The sequence below is a fragment of the Physeter macrocephalus genome, chromosome 18, assembly GCF_002837175.3.
Source record: "Physeter macrocephalus isolate SW-GA chromosome 18, ASM283717v5, whole genome shotgun sequence".
Classification (NCBI taxonomy): domain Eukaryota; kingdom Metazoa; phylum Chordata; class Mammalia; order Artiodactyla; family Physeteridae; genus Physeter; species Physeter macrocephalus.
The window spans coordinates 98,430,908-98,452,027 of NC_041231.1; the positions used below are offsets into that span (position 1 = coordinate 98,430,908).

Consider the following 21,120-nt stretch of genomic DNA (forward strand, 5'->3'; position numbering starts at 1 on the left):
CCCACGTGCCGCGGAGCGGCTGGGCCCGTGAGCCATGGCCGCTGGGCCTGCGCGTACGGAGCCTGTGCTCCGCGGCGGGAGAGGCCACGGCAGGGGGAGGCCCGCATACCACAAAAAAATAAAAATAAAAATAAATAAAAAATAAAATAAAGGCTCAGGTGATTTTTCTCTTCAGGGAAATTTGAGGAACACCAGCAGGATTATGAATATGATTTATGCAAGAAAGGTGAGCTCCAATCAGTAGATTCCTACTCAGAGAAAAGGCCTTTGGCTCTATCAGAAAAAAAAAAAAAGGCAAATGAATGCACATTTATGCTTTAAATGAAAATGAAATACTTATGTGTCCTTTTTTATTATATTATTGCTTTAAATGACTTTTTTGGTTAACAGACCACAGGGCCCCTTTGCATGGTCTAACAGGGCACCGACCCCCTACCCTGATAATCCAGCCTGGGACAGCACTGGCGTTCCCCCTATCAAATGTGATCAACTGTAAATTAAAAGAACTAACCTCTTTATACTCTTGAGGAGTAAATACATAAATAAAACAAGCTCTAAAACCATCTTCTAGCTAAGAATTCCAGAGACTTCTAAACCCCACCTGCAGTGAGCTTCCTCTGGGGGCACTTCCCCACCGTACTGACCCCTCTCCCTCTCCTGGAGCTCCTCCCCGCTCCTTCCTCTCCAACCATGCTGGCCTCCCTGCTGTCCCTCAAACCTCCCAGGCTTGCGTTCCCCTTGGGGCCTTTGCTCCAGGTGGGCCCGGCATCTGGAAAGCTCTTAGCCCAGATATCTCTTTAGCTAACTCCCTCCCCTCCTCCAAGTCTGCTCAGATCTCTTCTCAGTGAGGCTCCCCCACAACTACCCACTGAATCCTGAGACCCGCCTGCTCCCCCCAACTCTACCTTTGCTTTTCCCACAGCCTAATCCCCACTTCTCATAGGCCACAGAATTTGCACATTTATTATCCTTATTGTGTACTATCTGCCTCCACCACTAGAATGCCATCTTCACATGGTAGGGTTTGTGTATTGTTTACTAATATATCCTATCGTAAGCACCCAGAGCAGTGCCTAGTACATAGTAGGTACTAAATAAACATTTATGGGCTTTGACTAAATTCCAGAGTTTAGAGAAATGCAAAGATGAACAACAGGTGGTCGCAGGGCGTGGAGGGCCCAGGGTGCCTGGAAAGCCCTGCACACCAGTGTCCCGGGAGCACAAATCCCATCTCTGCCTCAGCAAATGCACGCAGACCCTTCCTTGCCAAGGACCTCTGGAAACGAGTAACAGCCAAAACCTTGAAGCCGAAATCTGAAGACGCCTAGTGTAACGGTTTTTCAGAAATCATCTGGGACAGGGAAAGAACAAAACAAAACTGGAACTAATTAAATTAACACCTTGAAAATATTAATACATTTCAGTGGGAGGTAAATTCTACACGACTTAGTCTCTAAATTAGAATTGGGGCCAAGAATCCAAACGACTTGTACAAGGTCGAAGGAGCCTTGTGGGATCCAAGTTTAAAACACAGGCAGCATTCCCACTACCTATTTAGATAACGAAGAAAATCATGTTAAAAGGAAGTATCATTCCAATTTTCATTTTTCTTATTAACCTAGAGCAGGGGTTGGCAATTTGCTTTCTGTAAAGAGCCAGAGAGTAAAGATTTTCATCTTTGCAGGCCAGGCAGACTCTGCTGCAACTCCTCACTTCCGTTGTTTCAGAACGAAAGCAGCCACAGACAATACAGGAACATGTGGCGGTGGCTGGGTTCCAATAAAGCTTTATTTACAAAAAACATGGTGGGTGCATTTGGCCTACAGGCAGCAGTCTGCGGACCCCCTGACCTCACTAAAGTTCAGCCAACACCTGTTACACATAAGATGTGAGAAATTTCTGCTTTTGTGGAGCTGGCTGTTTAAACAAGCCTCTTAATCACTCTGGGCTTGGTTCCCCATTTGAAAATCTGAGTAGAATGAGAAGATGATCACCCATGTCTCTTCTAAATGTCAGCTTTGATGACGCCTAGATAAAAGCATTGCTGGCTTCACTGGTCAGTTATACTCATCTGGGAAACTTCCCAGACTTAGTGGTACAGAGAGTCTCGGCTCCCAAAGAAGCCCACAGGCATCTGTTCTCGTGGTTCTTGTGGTCGGTGCTGTCCAAATCCGATCAAAGTCTCTGACTAGCAAGTAGCCTGTTTGTCCAAACAGAGACACGGCAGGTTTTCAGGACGTGAAGCTGAAGAATTCTGGTTGAAGAAGGGTAGCAGCCGAAGCAGGTCTGCGGCTTTAGGAGGCCCAACTTATGAAGTGATATCATTAGTACATGCCAAGAATCTCTGCTTAACTTGCATGGAAAACCACCAAGTTCCACTTCCTTTCGCGTGAAGACTACCACGATGGATGCCCAGTCCTTGCTGGTCAGTCCTGAGCGTGAAAGGCAGAGGCCAACTCTCATCTTGGGGTGTGGAAACACTCGAGTTTTATTTTCTTCTTTTTCCCTATCTGCATTTTACTTTTCTACAATGATGTGTACTTTTCTGTGCACTTATTAGAGATGAGCTGGAGATCAAATGACTGAAAATAAGCCACGTTAGAAGAAAAATGGAATTTGGGGATGAACCACATTTCCTGCTTCAGAAACTGTCCCCTGTCCCCAGCTGGGAGCGTCCCGATGCTCTCTCAAGCAGACAGGAGGCTTGGGTTACCTGGCTGCGACGTTACTTTTGATGATGCGAAGCAGCCCAGGCGCACTTACACGTAGGTGCCACAACGTACCAATATTTTAGGGGATAAGTTAGAAGGCAGTAACTTTTTTAATAGAACAACTTCATTGAGATATAATTCACATACAATCCACTCATTTAAAAGGTACAATTTAACAGGATTTTTAGTATATTCACAGAACTCTACCACCATCACCACAAGCAACTTTAGAACATTTTCATCATCCCAAAGTAAACCTGTACCCATCAGCAGTTAGTTACTCCCCTAGACAACCACTAATATACCTTCCGTCTCCGTTGATTTGCCTATTCCGGATATTTCGTACAAAACAGAATCATACAACATTTGATCTTGTGTGCCTGGCTTCTTTCACTAAATAGAATGTTTTCAAGCGTCATCCATGTTGTAGCACGTATCAGTACTTCATTCTTTTTATGGCTGAATAACGTTCCATTGTATAGATGACAAGTTTTGTTTACCCATTCATCAGTTAAAGGACATGTGGGTTGTTTCCATTTTTTATTATGACCAATGCTACTATAAACGTTCATGTGCACATTTTTGTGTAGACAAATATTTTCATTTCTCTTGACTACATACCTAGGAGTAGAATTGCTGGGTTATATGTTAACTGTGTATGTAATCTTTTGAGGAACCACCATACTGTTTTCCAAAGCAGCTGAATCATTTTACATTCCCACCCGCGATGTATGAGGGGTCCAGTTTCTTCACCAACACTTGTGATTCTCCATTTTTCAAACTATAGCCATGCTAGTGGTTAAGTGGTATCTGGCTGTGGTTTTAATTTGCATCTCCCTAATGATTAATGATGCTCAGCATCTTTTCAATGTGCTCACTGACCATGTATATACATATTTGGAGAAGTGCCTATTCAAATCTTTGGCCCACTTTTTAATTGGGCTATTTGTCTTTTCATTATTGAGCTGTGAGAGTTCTTTATATATTCTGGATACCAGTTCCTTTAAAATATTAGACTTGCCAATATTTTCTCCCATTCTGTGGATTGTCTTTTTCATTTTAGTGGTGGTGTCCATTGAAGCACAGAAGCTTTAACTTTGATGAAGTTCGATTTATCCATTTTTTCTTATGCTACTTGTGCTTTTGATGTCATATCGAGGAGGCTTTGACTAACTTAGGGTCACAAAGATTTACTCCTATATTTTCTTTTAAGACATTTATAGTTTTAGCTCTTAAATTTAGGTCTGTGATCCACTTTTGTTTATGGTGTAATTAAGGGGTCCAATTTCATTCTTTTGCAGGTGGCTATCCAGCTGTTCCAGCACCATTTGTTAAAAAGATTATTCTTTCCCTTTCTGATTTGTTTTCATACCCTTTTCAAAAATCAGTTGACTATAAACATGAGGTTTATTTTCTGGACTCTCTTCAGCTGTGTCCTTCCATATACTTAGGTCTTCTGTATTTCTTCCAGCAGCATTCTGTCATTTTCAGAGTATAAGTTTCACATAGAAGGCAATGTTTTAAAAGGTGCCTTCCTGGGGCCTCCCTGGTGGCGCAGTGGTTGGGAGTCCGCCTGCCAATGCAGGGGACACGGGTTCGAGCCCTGGTCCGGGAGGATCCCACATGCCGCAGAGCAACTAGGCCGTGTGCCACAGCTGCTGAGCCTGCGCTCTGGAGCCCGTGAGCCACAACTGCTGAGCCCACGTGCCACAGCTGCTGAAGCCTGTGTGCCTGGAGCCCGTGCTCTGCAATGGGAGAGGCCACCGCAATGAGAAGCCCGTCGACACAATTAGAGAAAGCCCGCGTGCAGCAACGAAGACCCAACACGGCCAAAAATAAATACATTAAATAAATAAATTTAAAAGGTGCCTTCCTAGTTCCCACCACTTATACACAAATGAAGAACTACGGGCTAAGCACATAGGCTGTAGCAGATTTAAAAGACCTGGAGAAGCCTAGGAAGAACGTCAGCTCACTCACCTGAAGAGGGTTATATTTAAGTGTTTCCACATTGTCTGTGACACAATTTTACCCCAATGAAAAAGAGCACTGGTTCTCATCCTGGCTGCACATTAGAATCACCTAGCAAGCTTATAAAAGTCAGGGGGCTCAGGCTACACCTCACACCAATTACACCAGCATCTCCTGGGTCATCAGACGTTTAAAACCTGACGTAAAAACCACTGACTAAAGTAATGACAAGAAGCTTCAGTGAAGTTTTCTTTTATTTATTCATATTTATTTCTTAGTTTATAGTCTACCTTATTCTGGAAAGGAATTAAACAGACTGACAAGAATATATAAACTACATTAAAAAGGAAGAGAGAAAAGCTGGGGTGAAAAAAAAGCAAAACCAAGGTGAAGACATAAAGTGGAACCTAGAAGGAGACTACAGATGAACACCGCGATAATCTACACTTTCCACACAAATTCGGGAAACAGGATCAGCGTCATAATATGGCCACAAGTACAAACACTCCTGACAGTAAGACCAAAGAGGAATTTGCCCAGGGAGCCCCTCGGTGAGAACAGTGGGTGATGGAGTTCTGCGTGGGTATCTCCTGGGCTTACGTGCTGAGTCTTCAGCTGACCTACCTCCAAATGCCATTACTAAATCTCGCTTAAAAATACAAATAGGGCTTCCCTAGTGGCGCAGCGGTTGCGCGTCCGCCTGCCGATGCAGGGGAACTGGGTTCGCGCCCCGGTCTGGGAGGATCCCACATGCCGCGGAGCGGCTGGGGGGAAAGGCCGCAGCAGAGGGAGGCCGGCATAACACAAAAAAAAAAAAAAAAAAAAAAAAAATACAAATAAAAGTAAAGTCTGAAGAATCAAGGAAGAACTTTCAAAATGTGAAAAACAAAAGCCCTATGGCAAACTTCCCGTAAAAAGACAGAGCTACCTTCATCTAGGTTTAATACTTTGTTTTCTTCCATCAGAGCAACTATAGGCCAAATAAGAAAACACAAACTCCGTGTTTTTAAATTAGAACAGTAGGTGAAATCTGCTTGGATGACCACATGCAAACCTGCTCAATAGCGTGTATTCCCACCTTGGTGACCCCCGTACCTGAATCTGTTCGCCACAGGGGTGGCTTCCATGTTAAATTCGGCCACCGGTACCCCCCGGGCAGACACCTGGGGGGCAAACGTGGCGGCGGGGTAGACCACCGAGGAAGTTCCCACCTACAGAGCAAACAAACGGAAACGGACAAATGACCACATTATGGAGAAGAAACAGCTTTTCAGAAAACCTATCAGAAACTTGGGCCAGTCCGTGGTGGCAGGTGTGAGGACAGCTAAGCTGGATGGGGTAAATGGAGAGCGTCTGAGGGACAAACAGGAGGCAGGAGGCACCCCTCTGGCTGATCCCTAGAATTCGGGAAGGACACGCGCTACGAAGAGAGGAGCTGCGCACACGAAGAGAATGGCAAAGAAGTGACTCGATCGTCACCCAAAGGGGGTTAGTTTTAGTTCTGCTTCTACCCTTTGAAGAGATGCAAATAATCCATGCTCCTTTTAAGTTAGAAAATTCAAAGAGAAAACACATACATGTCATTCATAATCCTACTTCTACCAAGATTATCACTGCTCACATTTTGATGTATACTCTTTCAGGTTTTTCTCTGTGAATACATATTTATAAACATTCTTTACAAGAGCAGGGAGACCAGACCAAGTTTTACAAGCCAGCTTTCCTTGCTTAACCGTCTATCAAGCACATTGATACTAGATTCAACAGTGGGACGCGCTCAAAACCAGCTGAATGAACACGCACCCATGAGAGGCCGCTTCTGCTTTTAGGGATGTGTTAGGAGGATTTGAAATGTGCATGCCCTTTGTCTCATTAATTCCACTTCCAGGAAATCTGCCCTCAGGAAATAACTTGAAGAGCATGCTCAGAGTTACATCTAAGGACGTTCATCATAGCACTGTTTAAAGTATCAAAATTTGAAACAGCCTAAGTGTCCAACAGTGGAGGACTGGTTAATAACTATGTCCTTTTATATCCATACAATGGAACACCACGCAGCCAGTTAAAAGATGATGTGGATTTGGACGTACTGCCATGAAATAGGCTAAGTGACCTGCTATGTGAATAAAGCAGCTTCCAAGCAGAACATATAGCATGAACCCACTTTTGAATTTGAATATGTCTACATCTGCATAAGAAAAGGTCTAGACCAGGGTGGGTAAACTTTGTGTAAAGGGCCAGATAGTAAATTTTTTAGGCTTTGCAGGCCATGCAGTCTGCCACAAATACTCAACTCTGCTATTATAGTGTGACAGCAGCCATAGGCAACACATAGAAGAAAGGGTATGGCTATGCTCCAATACAACTTTGTTCACGAGATAATGAACATTATCCTAGTTTGCTCCCCTCTGGTCTAGAAGAGATCACACCAAAATGCTAACAGTGACTATTTTTGGATGGTGGAATTACTGGCGATCTCTAATTTCTTCTTTATAATTTTATACTTTTTTGTATTTTCTCAAATTTAATAACGAGCATGTGTGACTTTCAAAATCAGAACCAATAACATGCTCTTTTCATTATTTCTCTTCCAGAGGGGAAAGGCTTTGAGAAGCCCAAGACACGGTCTTCCACAGTTTCATATTTCGAGATCGTATCTTATTCACTGTTTCTTAGTTTTTCTGTAGGGCACCCCCAGACTCTCAACACACCCTTAAGGAAAGGAAGGAAGGGAGGGAGGAGGGGGAGAGAGGGAGAAGGAGGGGAAGAGGTAGGAAGGAGAAGAGGGGGAGGGAGGGAGGAAGCAACCCCCCCCCCCGCCCGGTGTTGCAGAGCATCCCGAGGATCAGGGAAGGGCATGACCTACCACTAGACACAAGTCACAGAGGGCCAGCTCCCTGTCCACCTCCTCCAGGATGGCAGGGTCCAGGTTTTCTCCAAACCACACCACGTGAGGCCGCAGCAGGCCCCTGCATGCTGCCTCTTCACACCTGGAAGAGTGTCATCCTTAAGCCAACCCCAAGACCTGCTCTCAGGAAGCTCTGCCCGAGTGGATCAGGGGACAGCCAGGAGCTGCACCAGGTCCAGTCTGTCCAGGTAGGTCACTCTGAGCCTTCCTATCCCCCATCCCTTCCCTCCGGCCCACATGAGTTTGTCCTAAAGGTGTAGTTTTACCTGCCCTTAGAAAGTTTCTCTTTTGTCTGGACGCACTGGGCTGACGTGCTCGGGGATGCGTTTCAGCCGGCCCCGCCGTTCTGTCTCTTTCCCAGTTGCTTCCTCACGGTCGAGCTCACGGTCAGCCAGGCCCAGGAGGAATGTACTGGGCTGAGGTTTGCCTCTAACACGTCAACTGCTTGCTAATTTCATCAGTGACCTCCTTCTTTCTTCTCTCAGATTCACCTCTCTCTTGCCCTGTCTCTAGCCAAGTTCTCCAGTGTCAATTCCTAAAAATCTCTCATCTTTCCCTCGCTACTACCCCAGGTCATCTTATAATTACCTTCTAAAATAATCTCCCCCAAACACCATTTTCATCATATTAATCTGCTACTCAAGATTCTTTCAGATCAAAACTTTCAGATCAAAAGTTCAGAATTTAGTAATGAAAACTTATTCTTTTAGAGCCAAACTTTGAATTTAGTAATGGAAACCCTTATTAGAAAAATAAAAAAGGTTAAGTCAACCAGGGAAATACTAACTTAATCACTTTTTAAAGAGTAACAATGTACTTTCACATATTCAGTGCTCTGATTAGTCCTGCAGTAAAGGAAATATACTTTAACTTCATTCAATCTAGTGTTTCCATATTTATTTGAGCACATGACATCTTTTTTTCAAGTAATGCCTGTAACATCACATGGATCTAGTGCTCTAAGAAACACTTTTGGAAGCGCTATTTTAATGTCTAGTTTTGAAAAACTGACATAAAAGTTTTTTGCTGTTGTTAGTCTACAAAAATTCTATTTGGTCCTACAACTTCACCTTTGCAAGACCTCTTTCTGCCTCCATAACCCTGGATTAATAACTGATGAGGAGGAGGAGGATGGAGAGGATAGCAGCTGAGGCTTATTGACCAGTTAGTTCCGGGATGCCAGCCTCTATGCTTCATATACACTGGTAAGTGTCTACAACGTAACAGCTGCTGAAACTTTCCAGAACTGAAATGATACCGCCATAACACAGAGGAGAAAGGGATGGGACAGAAGCACTTCTCTTAAGCCTGGCTTGGTTCACCTTTTGTCCTTTCACCCTTGGCCTCATAGATCAGGGCTGCTTTCAGCATTTGCACATTTAAGAGGCATCTCACCAAATGAACTTAGATTTTGACTCCTAATTTTCCTTTTTTTGCAATCTGGAACACCAAATACAGATCAAAGATTTTTACCCACCGGGGAAGTTTCTCCACTGGGATTCTGGCATCTTGAGTTTCAGGTTCTGGAGCCCTGAAGTAAATAATATCAGAAAAGAAAGAACGTCACTGGTGTAATTGAAGAACAATGAAAGTAAATAACCCAATAAGACTCTCTTTGCCTGGCAGTATATGGTACAAAACTCCTAATGAATACACACTGACTTAGAAGGGTACTAGGAGGATGGACACCAAACAATTGATTACCACTGGCTCTACTTCAGGAGAGGGAATTTGTATGTGGGAAGCGGGTGGAGTAGCTGTTGTGCTAAGGAGAGTTTCATGATTTGCATGGTATATGTCATCCTAGTTGGAACCATCTGCAATGACATTATGTTAATAAGTTATGTGTATAATTTATACTGATTTAAAATGGCCAGGTAGAATTTTTCTCAATATTCTGAGTCTACTCTTAATTTTTTGCCCTAATTATAATAATAGTAAATGTTCATCATAGAAATGTTGGAAAATTCAGAAAGATATAAAGAAGAAATCAAAATTGCCCATAATCCTACCACTCCTGTTAATATTTTGTTGTATTTTCTTCTGGACTTTTATCTATATAAAGATATATCAACATGGTGTGTTTGTGTGTGTGTGTTTAAATACAAAGTTGGGATCATACTGTATAGAGTTAGATTCTGTTGTTTTCACTTAACATTGTAAATTGTGAGCAAAATACTTCTTTTATCATATAGCTGTACTGTACCCAATTTTATTTCTCAAAAATATCCATGGGAATCTTAGATGAATGTTCAATTTCTTCGCATTTATATTCAACTTAGACAAAACGACATACGTCTACTCTGTAGTGCAGTATAATTACCCTTTTCCTGACAAAGCTGGACAAATTGGACTCTTGTAATTCTCAGCCACAACTCCACAAGAGGTACACCGAGTTTTAAATAAGCTACCTGAAAAACAAAAGTTAAACAAGACTGGAATTTAGTATAATCAGGAGCAACTGTCTCCACGTCTAAAAGGGTATGAAATAATTTAGTTCTTATACATCGTTTTAACAAATGGGCCTACCCCAGGTATCACAGGAAACATAAAGGCATGCAGTACTATGGAACAAGCCAGAACATCTGCCCTCCTGGACTGCATAATCTGTAGGAGAGAGAGGCAGATGAAATAACTTACTGCATGACTAAGGAGCTCTCTGATTACCCTGATGTTCAGGTGGAACTGAAGTAGTCAATTGGGTAGAAGAAGCCAATCTAAACCTAAGGGCAGGATTTACTAAGTGTACGACTGATAAAGGCTCAATAGCTTGGGATGTGTTTTACGGAATCTTAATTTTGACTTAATAAAGCTTGAATCTTTTCTACAAAAGCAGCTCAATAAATAATCAGCTAACAAACGAAGAAAATAACTGTTAAAACTAGCAATGACTTATTGAGCTTAACCGATGAAAGGTGATCTCAATTCACTAAATAGTCAGCCCATGCCCAGGGCTGAGCACGTCACACTGCAGTGGACACACACTGCTCCATTCTGTCCAGGATTCCTTCTTTGGGGAGCCACCTCCCCTCTATCCCATGCCAAGCGGACAGAGCTGTCACTCACATCCCCAGATACAAGCTGGGGCAAGAGCTCCAGACTGGTCCGATCACAGCAGCCTATCCTTCCAGCAGTAGTGTGTGGTCAAAACACTTGCTTGTGATCCAAGCAAGGCCATCCAGAGACTCATTTTCTGAGGAGACAGCTAAACTAGAGGGAGCCTGGAGCCCCACTGGGTCGCTGCTTCTGGAAATTCCACAATTTGAAATGCATTTCTTGGGATTGAACTTTTGTAGACTGTTAAATGCCCTTGGGAAGAAATTCCTGCATACCCATTTATGCTCTTGTATGAGGGAACTGATGAGATTTTCGGTGAGAGCAAAAAGGGGAGAGGATTAAGAGAAGGGAAGAGGAGGGTGTCATTAAGCGCAGAGAAGGGAAGCCAGAGGGACCCAAGACAAACTCGGCGGTGTCACAGACCTGGTGGGCTCACTGCAGCGAAGGTCACTGAGCTGGCAGCTCCCTGAAGGCTCGAGGTCAGCGGACAGTGCCGACCGGGGACACAGGGAGAGTGAATGGTGCCCCCAGGGATGCCAGGCCTTTTTCCGGAGCTGAATCCTGCTAAAGCCACAGCTGTTCAATGGCCCAAACCTCCTGCTTCCCTCAGCCCAGCTTGGGGGGCTGTCTGGGAACATAAGGCCCCTCAACGGGACACCCAGGGAGGGGAGAGCACATAGCAGAGCAGACCGGGCTTCTCCAGGCAGCATGGTCTACGTGCCAGACACCTGGGGTCTTGTTAGGATGCAGTGGGCCCAGCTGGAACATGGCAGCACCTGTGTTCCCAGGTCTGGCTCCGCCCTCCCACGAAGACCGAGGGCCCCTCACCATGGATTTCCAGAAGGTTCTTGGTGCCAGCCTTGCGGTGCAGCTCATCGATGTTCTGCGTGATGACGGCGACCCGTCGGCCCTGCCTGCCCAGCCGGGCCTCACACTCAGCGATGGCCAGATGACCGGCGTTGGGCTCCTTGCTCTGCACCACCTCCCGCCGGTAGTGGTAGAACTCCCACACCTGGGATGGGTTTTGGGCAAAGGCCTGGGGGGTGGCCAGGTCCTGGGGGGCAGAAAGGAGGCAGGGGTCAGGGAGGGAAAGAAGCTCTGATGCTCCAGAAGCTGGGCGGCAGGGCTGCTGCAGCCGGCGGGACACTCCCAGGCCCCCTTTGCTCTAAGCAGAGAGGCAGCTCTGGGAGGTGCCCACAGGAACTCGTCCGTGTAGGTACACGTGGCGTGGCAGCCACAGGGTGGGGCCTGGGGCTCACGAGGGACCTTGGAGAAATCGGTTTAACTTCCCCAGTGATGAGGCAGGGAGACTGCAACCTGTCTCATCTTCCACTCGAGTAAGTTACAAACGTGAAGTCGAGTAACAGGCGGGAAGGTAATTTAGTCTGGAATCCAGTTTTTCATGGAGCTCCACATTACAGGATGCCAAGCTCATTTATCCAGGAAGAAAAGTAAAATGCAAAATGTCCAACTGAGGTATAATGGCCACAGCTGAAAAACTCGGTTTTTATAACTGTAATGATAGGTACACAACTACACATATAAAAAATAGTATATACATTATAGTAACAGGATATATATAAGACATTTTTTAAAGCACGATTCCTCTTCTAGGAGAGGCAAAGCTCATGGACGGTGGGAGAGCAGTGTGGTCGGTAGCGTCTGGGGCTGGAAGCTCGGGGGAAGGGAACCGCTGGCAATGACTGAAATGTTCCATAAATTGATTGAGGCGGGGTTTGGATTATGCATTTTATTTTACTCTAAAGGTCACCCTTCAACCCGGCGTTAAAGTCAGCCTGCATCGGGGGAGTGGATCTGTGCCGTGGGTCATCCACCTCAACCCTACACTTCCTTCCTTCCCGTCCCCACTCAGACCTCCGGTGGCCCGAAGCCGTCACCGCAGCGCATGAAGCTGCAGCCCTGGAACACAGGTGGAGTCAAACAGTCGACTGACTTCTCTGGGTCCCCACAAACCCTGGGCTGCTTTGACACAGCTGACCATCCCTCTGGAAGCTCCTCCTGACGCCCTCTGCGCACCCCCGTCTGCCCCTACCCCGCCCTGCGTCTCAGACCCAGGGACTGCTCTCCGCACCTCCTCCTTCTTGTGGGACCCTAAGGGCCCTCTGCTCTTCTTCCTCCCCTCCCTCACCTTTAAGGTGATGATCCCCAGACTCGCCCGGAGGGCAGCAGAGAGGTGACAAGACATCCTAAACATCTGCCAGCCTGAGACATTTAATAGGGGAAGGAAGGGCAGATTCATTAACCCTTCACTCGATAAGAAATTACCTATGAAATTTGGAAGTCATGTATTGAAGTAATTACTCATGATTGCCTCCTTTCGACCAACAGAAATCTATTAAGCATCTACATGTGCCAGAGTTCTGGGAGCTGGGGATACAGCGATGAAGAAAACAGGCACATTTCCCTGCCCTCCAAAACTAGGGATTTCCTGGGCCAGGGGGAGGGGAGGAGACTGCCTACAGGGGCCTTGAGGGAATATTCTGGGGCACAGAAATGTTCCACACCGTGATCCTGGTGGTGGCTGCACCACTGTATTCATTTATTAAAACTCACTGAATTGTACACTTACACTGGCGAATTTTATTGCATGTATTGGGCTGGCCAAAAAGTTTGTTTGGGTTTTTCCCAATATATTATACCTCAATAAAAACTGAATTTAAAAAACTGCATGCCCCCAGAGAACTTACATCCTAATGACCTTCATATAAAGTTTTGAGCATCAAGGCCTAAGCCTTTAACAATTCAACCCTGTTTTTCACATGAAAAGTTCAGAGAAACTTTTAAAAAAATGTGTCATCCTTCATTTCAACATCTACAGAAAAGTAATGAATTATGCTAACCAAAGTTTTCTGGTTCCATTTAGTTACTGGAAGAAATCCAATTGTTATCTGAATAAGTGCAATCAATACATGCCTAGAAAGAAAGGAAAGAGGCTGCTTTGCTTAAACCTGAGATCTTCATCAATAAGGACTGTGTGCCGATGCCAAAACCAACAGGACAAAAGGGTCATGGTAAATTTCAAAACTTTCCTCTCTGGGTTTCAGGAGTAGGTATAGGTTCCGAGTCAAACACTATTATGGCTTCATGCGGAAGAGCCTCTCGGTGTTCGGGAGACATGACTAACCTGAGCTTTCCATTTTCTCCAATAACCTCCCGCTCCTCTGAAAGTCGGTACCCCACTCTCGGCACTGACACCAGCCCCTGAAATGATGACTATGTGCTTGGCTTTTGCAAAGAGCCTCCGGAAGTCAGCCACACCTGAAGAGAGAATACAACCTTGGTCAATTCAGTGTACCACGTGGACATTTACATCCCAAAGCAATTGCCTGTATTTTGAAACTTGACCTTGCATGAAATTATACTTTAAGATAAGCAAATAAGAATCATCCTCGTACCATGAAGACGCCCCCACGTACATGAAGTGTGAGTGTACAACGTCTTAAGAAGGAGACAGGGGCTTGGGGCACACAGCACTGGCCCTGCATCCCACCCCATCTCCCGCGAGATCTCACGTGAACGACTGACCCCCTGCTATGCCAGGTTTCCTTGGCTGTTTGACGTGCACAACAGTGCCTTCCCTAAAGGGGGGCTACTACGAGGATTAAAAAACGCTAATGGACGGGGATGCATCTTCCTTCTTAAAAGTCAAAACAAGCTTGTGTGTGTGTGAGGGCTGACCTCAGGCCCGCTGGACCCCAAAGCATTCCCTTCCTTTCCAAATTCACTTCCCTTTGAGGATCTTGCTAATTCCAGCTTCGCCCGGCATCACTACCGGGCTGAGGATGAGGGCCCCTCCTCCGTGAATAAATGCTCTGTCCCAATCTGGACCCATGACCTTCTCCTTTACAGCTCGAGTAAGAGTTGGTCTTTACAAGACATCCCCAGAGACTTGGCGTAACAGAGGGAACTGAACGCAGAGGATAACACGACAGCAGGCAGTCGTGGTCACAGCCTGCGGCTTGCGCTCCGGGATCCAGGGCCTAATCCTGCACCTGCGGGCGTCCCGCCGCCTGATCTCAGACCAACAGGGGCAGCAGCCCTCCTGCCGTGAGGGCTCACCGTGCCCAGGCGCTGCACCAAGCACCTGATGAGCGTCACAAGGTGGACTTCGGTCCTGAAACGAATGTCATCCTCCCAGGACAAGGATGAGGGGCCAGACTTGGAACTGCCATTGTTTCTCCTGGTGGCAGAGATTAGGCTGAGAGCAACACCCTCTCTCCCAGGCGCTGCAGCCCTCGTGCCTGGGGTGAGGAAGTGCCTTGGCCCCGGCAGGCCAGGCCTAAGCAGTGCAGCAGAGCCGAGCATAAGCTGTGGGAGAAGAGACTTCCTCCGGCGCCCCTACCCGGAGAAGCGAGTGTGGACCAGCACGGCCTGCGGCTGGCCTGGGCCACCAGGGCAGGGTCTGCCGGGCACAGGTATCTTCCAGGAGTGGCCAATCTGTGCTAAACCTGCAGTGGAAGCAGGTTCCTTGGCTGACGGAGCAGGCTCTCTGGTCTCCCCCAGGAGGAATGGCAACCGAGGCTAATCAACCCTTGGACTGATCGAGCGCCCCTGAGACATGGAACCGGCGATGGAGGAAAGGAAGGAAGACAGTGGGATGGGGGCTCACAGACAACGAAGCGAACGTTAAAGGGAAGGTGATGTCATTGTGTACCCCAAGCTGGTGACGTGGCTCTTACCAGTTTCTCATACTTGATGGCTCCTCCAGGCAGGGCGGGAACCTCCTCACCCTTGTAAGCTCAGAGCTGCCTCTATGGCCAGCCCAGGACAGAGAATCTCAAAAGAGGCTCAAAAATCTCTCCTCCCCTTCCCTTCCTCTCTGACTGGCAAAAATCAACAGAGAATAAAAGCAGAGCCTCAGAAACAAAAGATGCAGAGGCTCCGGCTCCCTCTCCCGCCCGGTCCTGGAGCTCTGGGACCATGCTTTGCGCAGCACAAGCTCAAAGCAACGAAGACGGTCTAGGCACACTGTGCCCTAGGGTGTAACCAGCCCGGCGGCCTGCCAACTGCGCTAGCGCTCTGCCTGAATTCGCACCCCTTTCAGAGACAGACCAGTGTGAAAAACAGGGCCCACTAAAGCCGTCCAACCAGGAAGAATTCGGAAAAGGAAACCCAGTCTGGGTGGGTTAGAGGTCGTAATCTGATCTAATCTCCTGAAAGAACAAGATGCTTAATAGGAAAATACATCAGTACTTTTCTAGGAACTATTTACATGACTCCTGGATTCAAAACCTACAAACATCCTTAAGGACCTAAAGCTCACCCATAGAACTTTCCCCTAAAGGTCTCTGCTACCTCAAATGTAAACTCTGTCATCCCGCTGATGAGTAGATTCCTAGGTCAGAGTTGACTTGCAGGTTTTTGTCAGGTAGAGATACAAATCATTTCTGTCTAGTAGAAAATTTAACCCCATAGTACCCCATAGGATGATCACTAGCTTTCTTGCCCTGCCGAGAGGTGAGGGGTTTAAAATACAAATCATGTGTGAAAAGCTTAAATGCAAACATTCTGAAGAAGCAACAGAATGTCTTAAATGGACATAACTTGGCTACTGAGAGAGAATTCTGACCCTGTCCTAGAAAGGGCTTCCCTAAGGACAACAGGACAGAGTGACTTTCTCCAGCATCCTGCCCCATACCCACTTCAAAACAGACATTCCCCCTCACGGGGCAGGAACTTTCAGGTATTTCAAATTCCACTGGAGATGAGATGGCAGGCTACGGAAGACCTACTTGAACTTGGACGAGCCATTGTTAGGCAAATCTTGGTTTGTACAGAGGCTGGAGGCTTCAATCCACAGTACAGCTGGGAAAGTAAACGGCTTGGGACAATCCGGGGAGGTGGCATCAGGTTCTCTGTGTCACCCTAATTATTGAGATGGGCTTTAGAAAAATCACAAAACAAAGAGAAACAATCAGAAAATACTGGTATTTCTGCAAATATATACATACACACATACACACGTATGCAAAAGAATGCCCTTAACAAAAATCTTCCGTAGCAATTTTCATGGTGTTCATCCTCTAAACCAGCTGTTTTCATTGTGTGTTCTCAGACGCTCCTAGGTGCCCAGACTAGTGGTTTACAAAGTATGGTCCCCAGACCAGCATCAGCAGCATCCCCTGAGATCTTGTTAGAAATGCAAAGTGGGGCTTCCCTGGTGGCGCAGTGGTTGCGCGTCCGCCTGCCGATGCAGGGGAACCAGGTTCGCGCCCCGCTCTGGGAGGATCCCACATGCCGTGGAGCGGCTGGGCCCGTGAGCCGTGGCCGCTGAGCCTGCGCGTCCGGAGCCTGTGCTCCGCGACGGGAGAGGCCGCAACAGAGGGAGGCCCACATACCACAAAAAAAAAAAAAAAAAAAAAGAAATGCAAAGTCATGGGCTCCACCCCAGATCCACTGAATCAGGAACTCTGGCAGCGGCGCCCACCTCTGTCTCCGGGTGATTCTGATGAGTTCTCAGGTTTGAGAACCACAGTCTGAGAGGCTTGGGAAGCGGTCAGTTGGGAGAACTCATTTGAAACACAGCTTCTGATGCTTTCAAAAAGGTATGAAAACCACTGGCTTCTCAACTTTGCATCAAAATATAGCTTCTATGAGAATGTAAATTCTGAGGACTGAACTAGGCAGGGAAGACATGCACTGTAACAAATAGGGTTAAGACGACATCGTCTCAAAGAAACTCGCGAGTCTTGAAGCACATTTAGTAAATCTTTACCTATCCCTGAGGAGTTATAGAAAAGAAAAACAGACACAGAGAAAGGCAATATTCAGATCCATGACATCAAAAGGGTAACTGACATAGCTGACTTCTATCTAGTGGATCACATTGTTGGCAGAACTCAGGATTAAAGGTCTGTATATACAAGAAAAATAGAAAAATCACACATTTCCCAAAACTTTACAATCCCTTTGGAGGACAACCTATCAAAAACAAATGCATTTTCCCTTTGACTTAGCAATCCCAAGTCTGGATATTTTTACAACAGTGAGACTTGCACACATCCCAAATGACATTATCTACAGGGCTGTTTTTTAGATGACTGTGATTAACAGCAAGAGACTAGAAACAGCCTACATATCCATCTGCAGGGGATGAGTTCAATAAACAATGACACATTCACAGTATGCAACACGGCTGCTATAAAAATGAATGCATGGGGCTTCCCTGGTGGCGCAGTGGTTGCGCGTCCGCCTGCCGATGCAGGGGAACCGGGTTCGCGCCCCGGTCTGGGAGGATCCCACATGCCGCGGAGCGGCTGGGCCCATGAGCCATGGCCGCTGAGCCTGCGCGTCCGGAGCCTGTGCTCCGCGACAGGAGAGGCCACAACAGAGGGAGGCCCGCATACCACAAAAAAAAAAAAAATGAATGCATGTATGACTCTACGTATATGATATTCTGGACTAGATAAAACTATGGGGACAGAAAACATATTAGTGGCTGCCGGACCAGGGAGGAGTGAATACACAAAAGGGCACGAGGGGATATGGGGGAGTGACAGAATTGTCCTACATCTTGATTGTGGTGGTGGTTACATGATTGTGTTGTCACAACCCATAGGACTCCGCACTAAAAAAGGGTTAATTTTTCCGCAGGTAAACTATAAAATAGTTTAAAAATAAAAATAATGGGTTTCAGTTTTGCGAGATGAAAAGAGTTCTGGAGATTGGACGCACAACAATGTGAATGTACGTAACACGACTGAATCGCACCCTAAATAATGGTTAAGATGGTAAATTTTACATTGTATGTATTTTACTACAAATAAACAACAGCGACCCAAATGAACAAAGTCTAATTCAAAGTCTAATTAAATGTGATTTGCTGGTTGACTCAGTTATTTATAAGCAGACAGCTCGCTGGCTTCAGAAGTGAGTGTTGATATCAGTAGAGCAGAGGGTATTCAGAGAGGTTAAAAATAAATGTCTGGAAGATGAGCCTCAAAACTCTGTTAGTGCCAAATTAGATTATTTAATTCCATAAATCTTTCCAATGTTCAGATTTCACATGTTAAAAATAAAAAACAGAATGAGTTGTTCCCTCTAATCTGATAGAGATCTCCAGAATAGGGGACAAAAGTCAGGTGCAAGTAGTGTCTTGTAAGAGAAAGGGGGATACAAGTTATACCGTAGTACTTACTTGCATTTGTGTTTAAAAAAAAAAAAAAAAAAAATGGGGGCTTCCCTGGTGGCGCAGGGGTTGCGCGTCCGCCTGCCGATGCAGGGGAACTGGGTTCGCGCCCCGGTCTGGGAGGATCCCACGTGCCGCGGAGCGTCTGGGCCCGTGAGCCATGGCCGCTGAGCCTGCGTGTCCGGAGCCTGTGCTCCACAACGGGAGAGGCCACGACAGAGGAAAGCCCGCATACCACAAAAAAAAAAAAAAAAAAAAAAAAAAAGGAAGAATTCCCAAGAAATTAGTAACAAGAATTGGGGTGAGAAGTAGGATGTACGGCGACAAGAGTGGAAGTGAGGATTGTCAACAGGTGTGTTTATATATTGTTTGCACTGTCAGTGCTCTCCAGCAAAAGTCTAGAACCCACCTGCAGCTGAGCAAGCGCAGGGACCGAGCAGCTCATGGTGAGGAGATGCAGGCGTCCTGGTGATGTGCTGGAAAGGATTTATTACAGGATTTGGGCTTGTGATGGGAAAAGCTGGGGAGGGTCAGCAAGGAGGCTATGATCTGGATTGGATGCTGTCCGGAAAAAGTATACTTTAATTGGATAATGCAGTGAGTGTGATCTAGGAGGAAGGAGTGACGTGAGGCTTGAGCTGGGATTGGTCAAGAGGCAGCAGCCCTCCTATCAGTCAGGACAGGAGGGTGTTTTGCCATTTTTGTGGTTTAGACAAAGTTCTTATTTATGTCTGGGTTCAGACCTAATTATGGAGTTGTCTTATTTTTGTCCGGATTCATCGTGATCACAGGGTAGCCTTGTCTGATGTTGGTGTTCTGTGAAATTATTTATGTTCAACAGGCCTATCAGATAGTGCCAGGCCTAAATCTGGAAGCAAACCAAATGTCTATCAACTTTTAAAAGGGTAAACAAATTGTGATTCATCCATACAATGAAGTCTTATTCAGCAAAAAAAAAAAAAAACTGGTAATACGTGCAACATGGATGCATTTTCAAAATATTACACAATAGTAATACGACGGTGGAGATGCCTGGCAGATACTACCTTAACCAAGTAACCAAAGTTAACATCACCAGTTCTAAGACATACTGACTTCATCTACCTCCTTCATACTACTTCATCTTCATCTATCATATGATGCCATGAGAAGAGCAACACATCACTGGGTGGTACTTTTCCCCAAAATGCATTAGCTCAATTTAATTGTAAGAGAATTGAGCAACCCCAATTGAGCAAACCCCAATTGAGCAAGCATTCTATGGCAAAAGTGGCCAGTACTCTTCAACAAAGCTATCAAGGTTATGAAGGATAAAGACTTGGGGACATGTCCCAGTTTGTAGACTAAGGAGGCATGACAACGAAATGCAATGTGGGATCCTGGACTGGATTCAAGACATGAAAAGGGACATTAGTGGCAACATCTGAATGAAGTCAGCCAATTAGTTAACAGTACTGTATCAATGTAAACATCCTAGTTTAGATCATTGTACTAAACTGAGTAAGGTAAGATGTTAACCTTAAGGGAAACTGGGTAAATGGTATATGGGAACTCTGTATACTATGTCTGCAACATTTCTATTAACCTAAAATTTTTTCAAAAATAAAGTTGCTTTCTTTAGAAAAAAGGAAAGCATTATGCTTAGTGAAGGAAGCCAGACCCAAAAGGCTGCCTACTGTTTGAGACCATTTATATGATATTCTGAAGGGGCAAAACTATAGGTACAGAAATCACCTCCATGGTATCCAGGGACCGAGGGAAGGGGAAGGCAGGCAGGTAGGGCCAGGGAAAATTCTATGTCTTTATTTTGTGGTGTTTTTACAAAACTCATAGACTGTATAACAAAAGGGTGAATTTTACAGTATATAAGTTGCATTTCAATAAACCTCACTTAAAAACAACAAGAAGCAAACAAACTTTCAAGCAAACTAAATGTCAACAAATTTTCACTGTAACCCGTCTCTGCTTTAATCAGAAAGACTGGACAAGTAGCTTGGAATTCTGAAAAAGAGAGAAGGTTAGAGAAAAATCGTGTAGTGTTGGTTTCCAGAACAACCTCAGGGGACAAGACCCTCTGCAGTCATGAGGTCAGAGGCAAAGATAGTGCCAACAAAGGCCCCTGGCTGACAGGCTGCCAGGGGCAGAAGGTGGGCAGGCTCAGGTGCCCAGTGGCCGAGGAGGGCCACTCTGGAGGGCAGCCTGCAGACTACAACAATGGGAATGCCCGACTATCCTGAAAAGCCCCCCAGTGCTTCATTTAAAGGAAGCATGAGGAAAAGAACTTGGCAGGATTTTCCACCAGCATTGGGCACAAGCTTCTGACA

At 45.8% G+C, this 21,120-nt stretch overlaps 1 protein-coding gene across 1 annotated transcript in view; it reads right to left on the bottom strand.

The window, feature by feature from the left end:
• LOC102980820 (uncharacterized) overlaps positions 1 to 21,120 on the bottom strand; it is a 35,492-nt gene that overhangs the window by 10,790 nt on the left and 3,582 nt on the right. The window contains 6 exon segments of the mRNA XM_055079558.1: positions 5,778 to 5,893; positions 9,068 to 9,121; positions 9,914 to 10,001; positions 11,476 to 11,701; positions 13,793 to 13,926; positions 16,401 to 16,550. Coding sequence (XP_054935533.1) covers positions 5,778 to 5,893; positions 9,068 to 9,121; positions 9,914 to 10,001; positions 11,476 to 11,701; positions 13,793 to 13,926; positions 16,401 to 16,515 — 733 coding nt within the window. The 5' untranslated portion in view covers positions 16,516 to 16,550.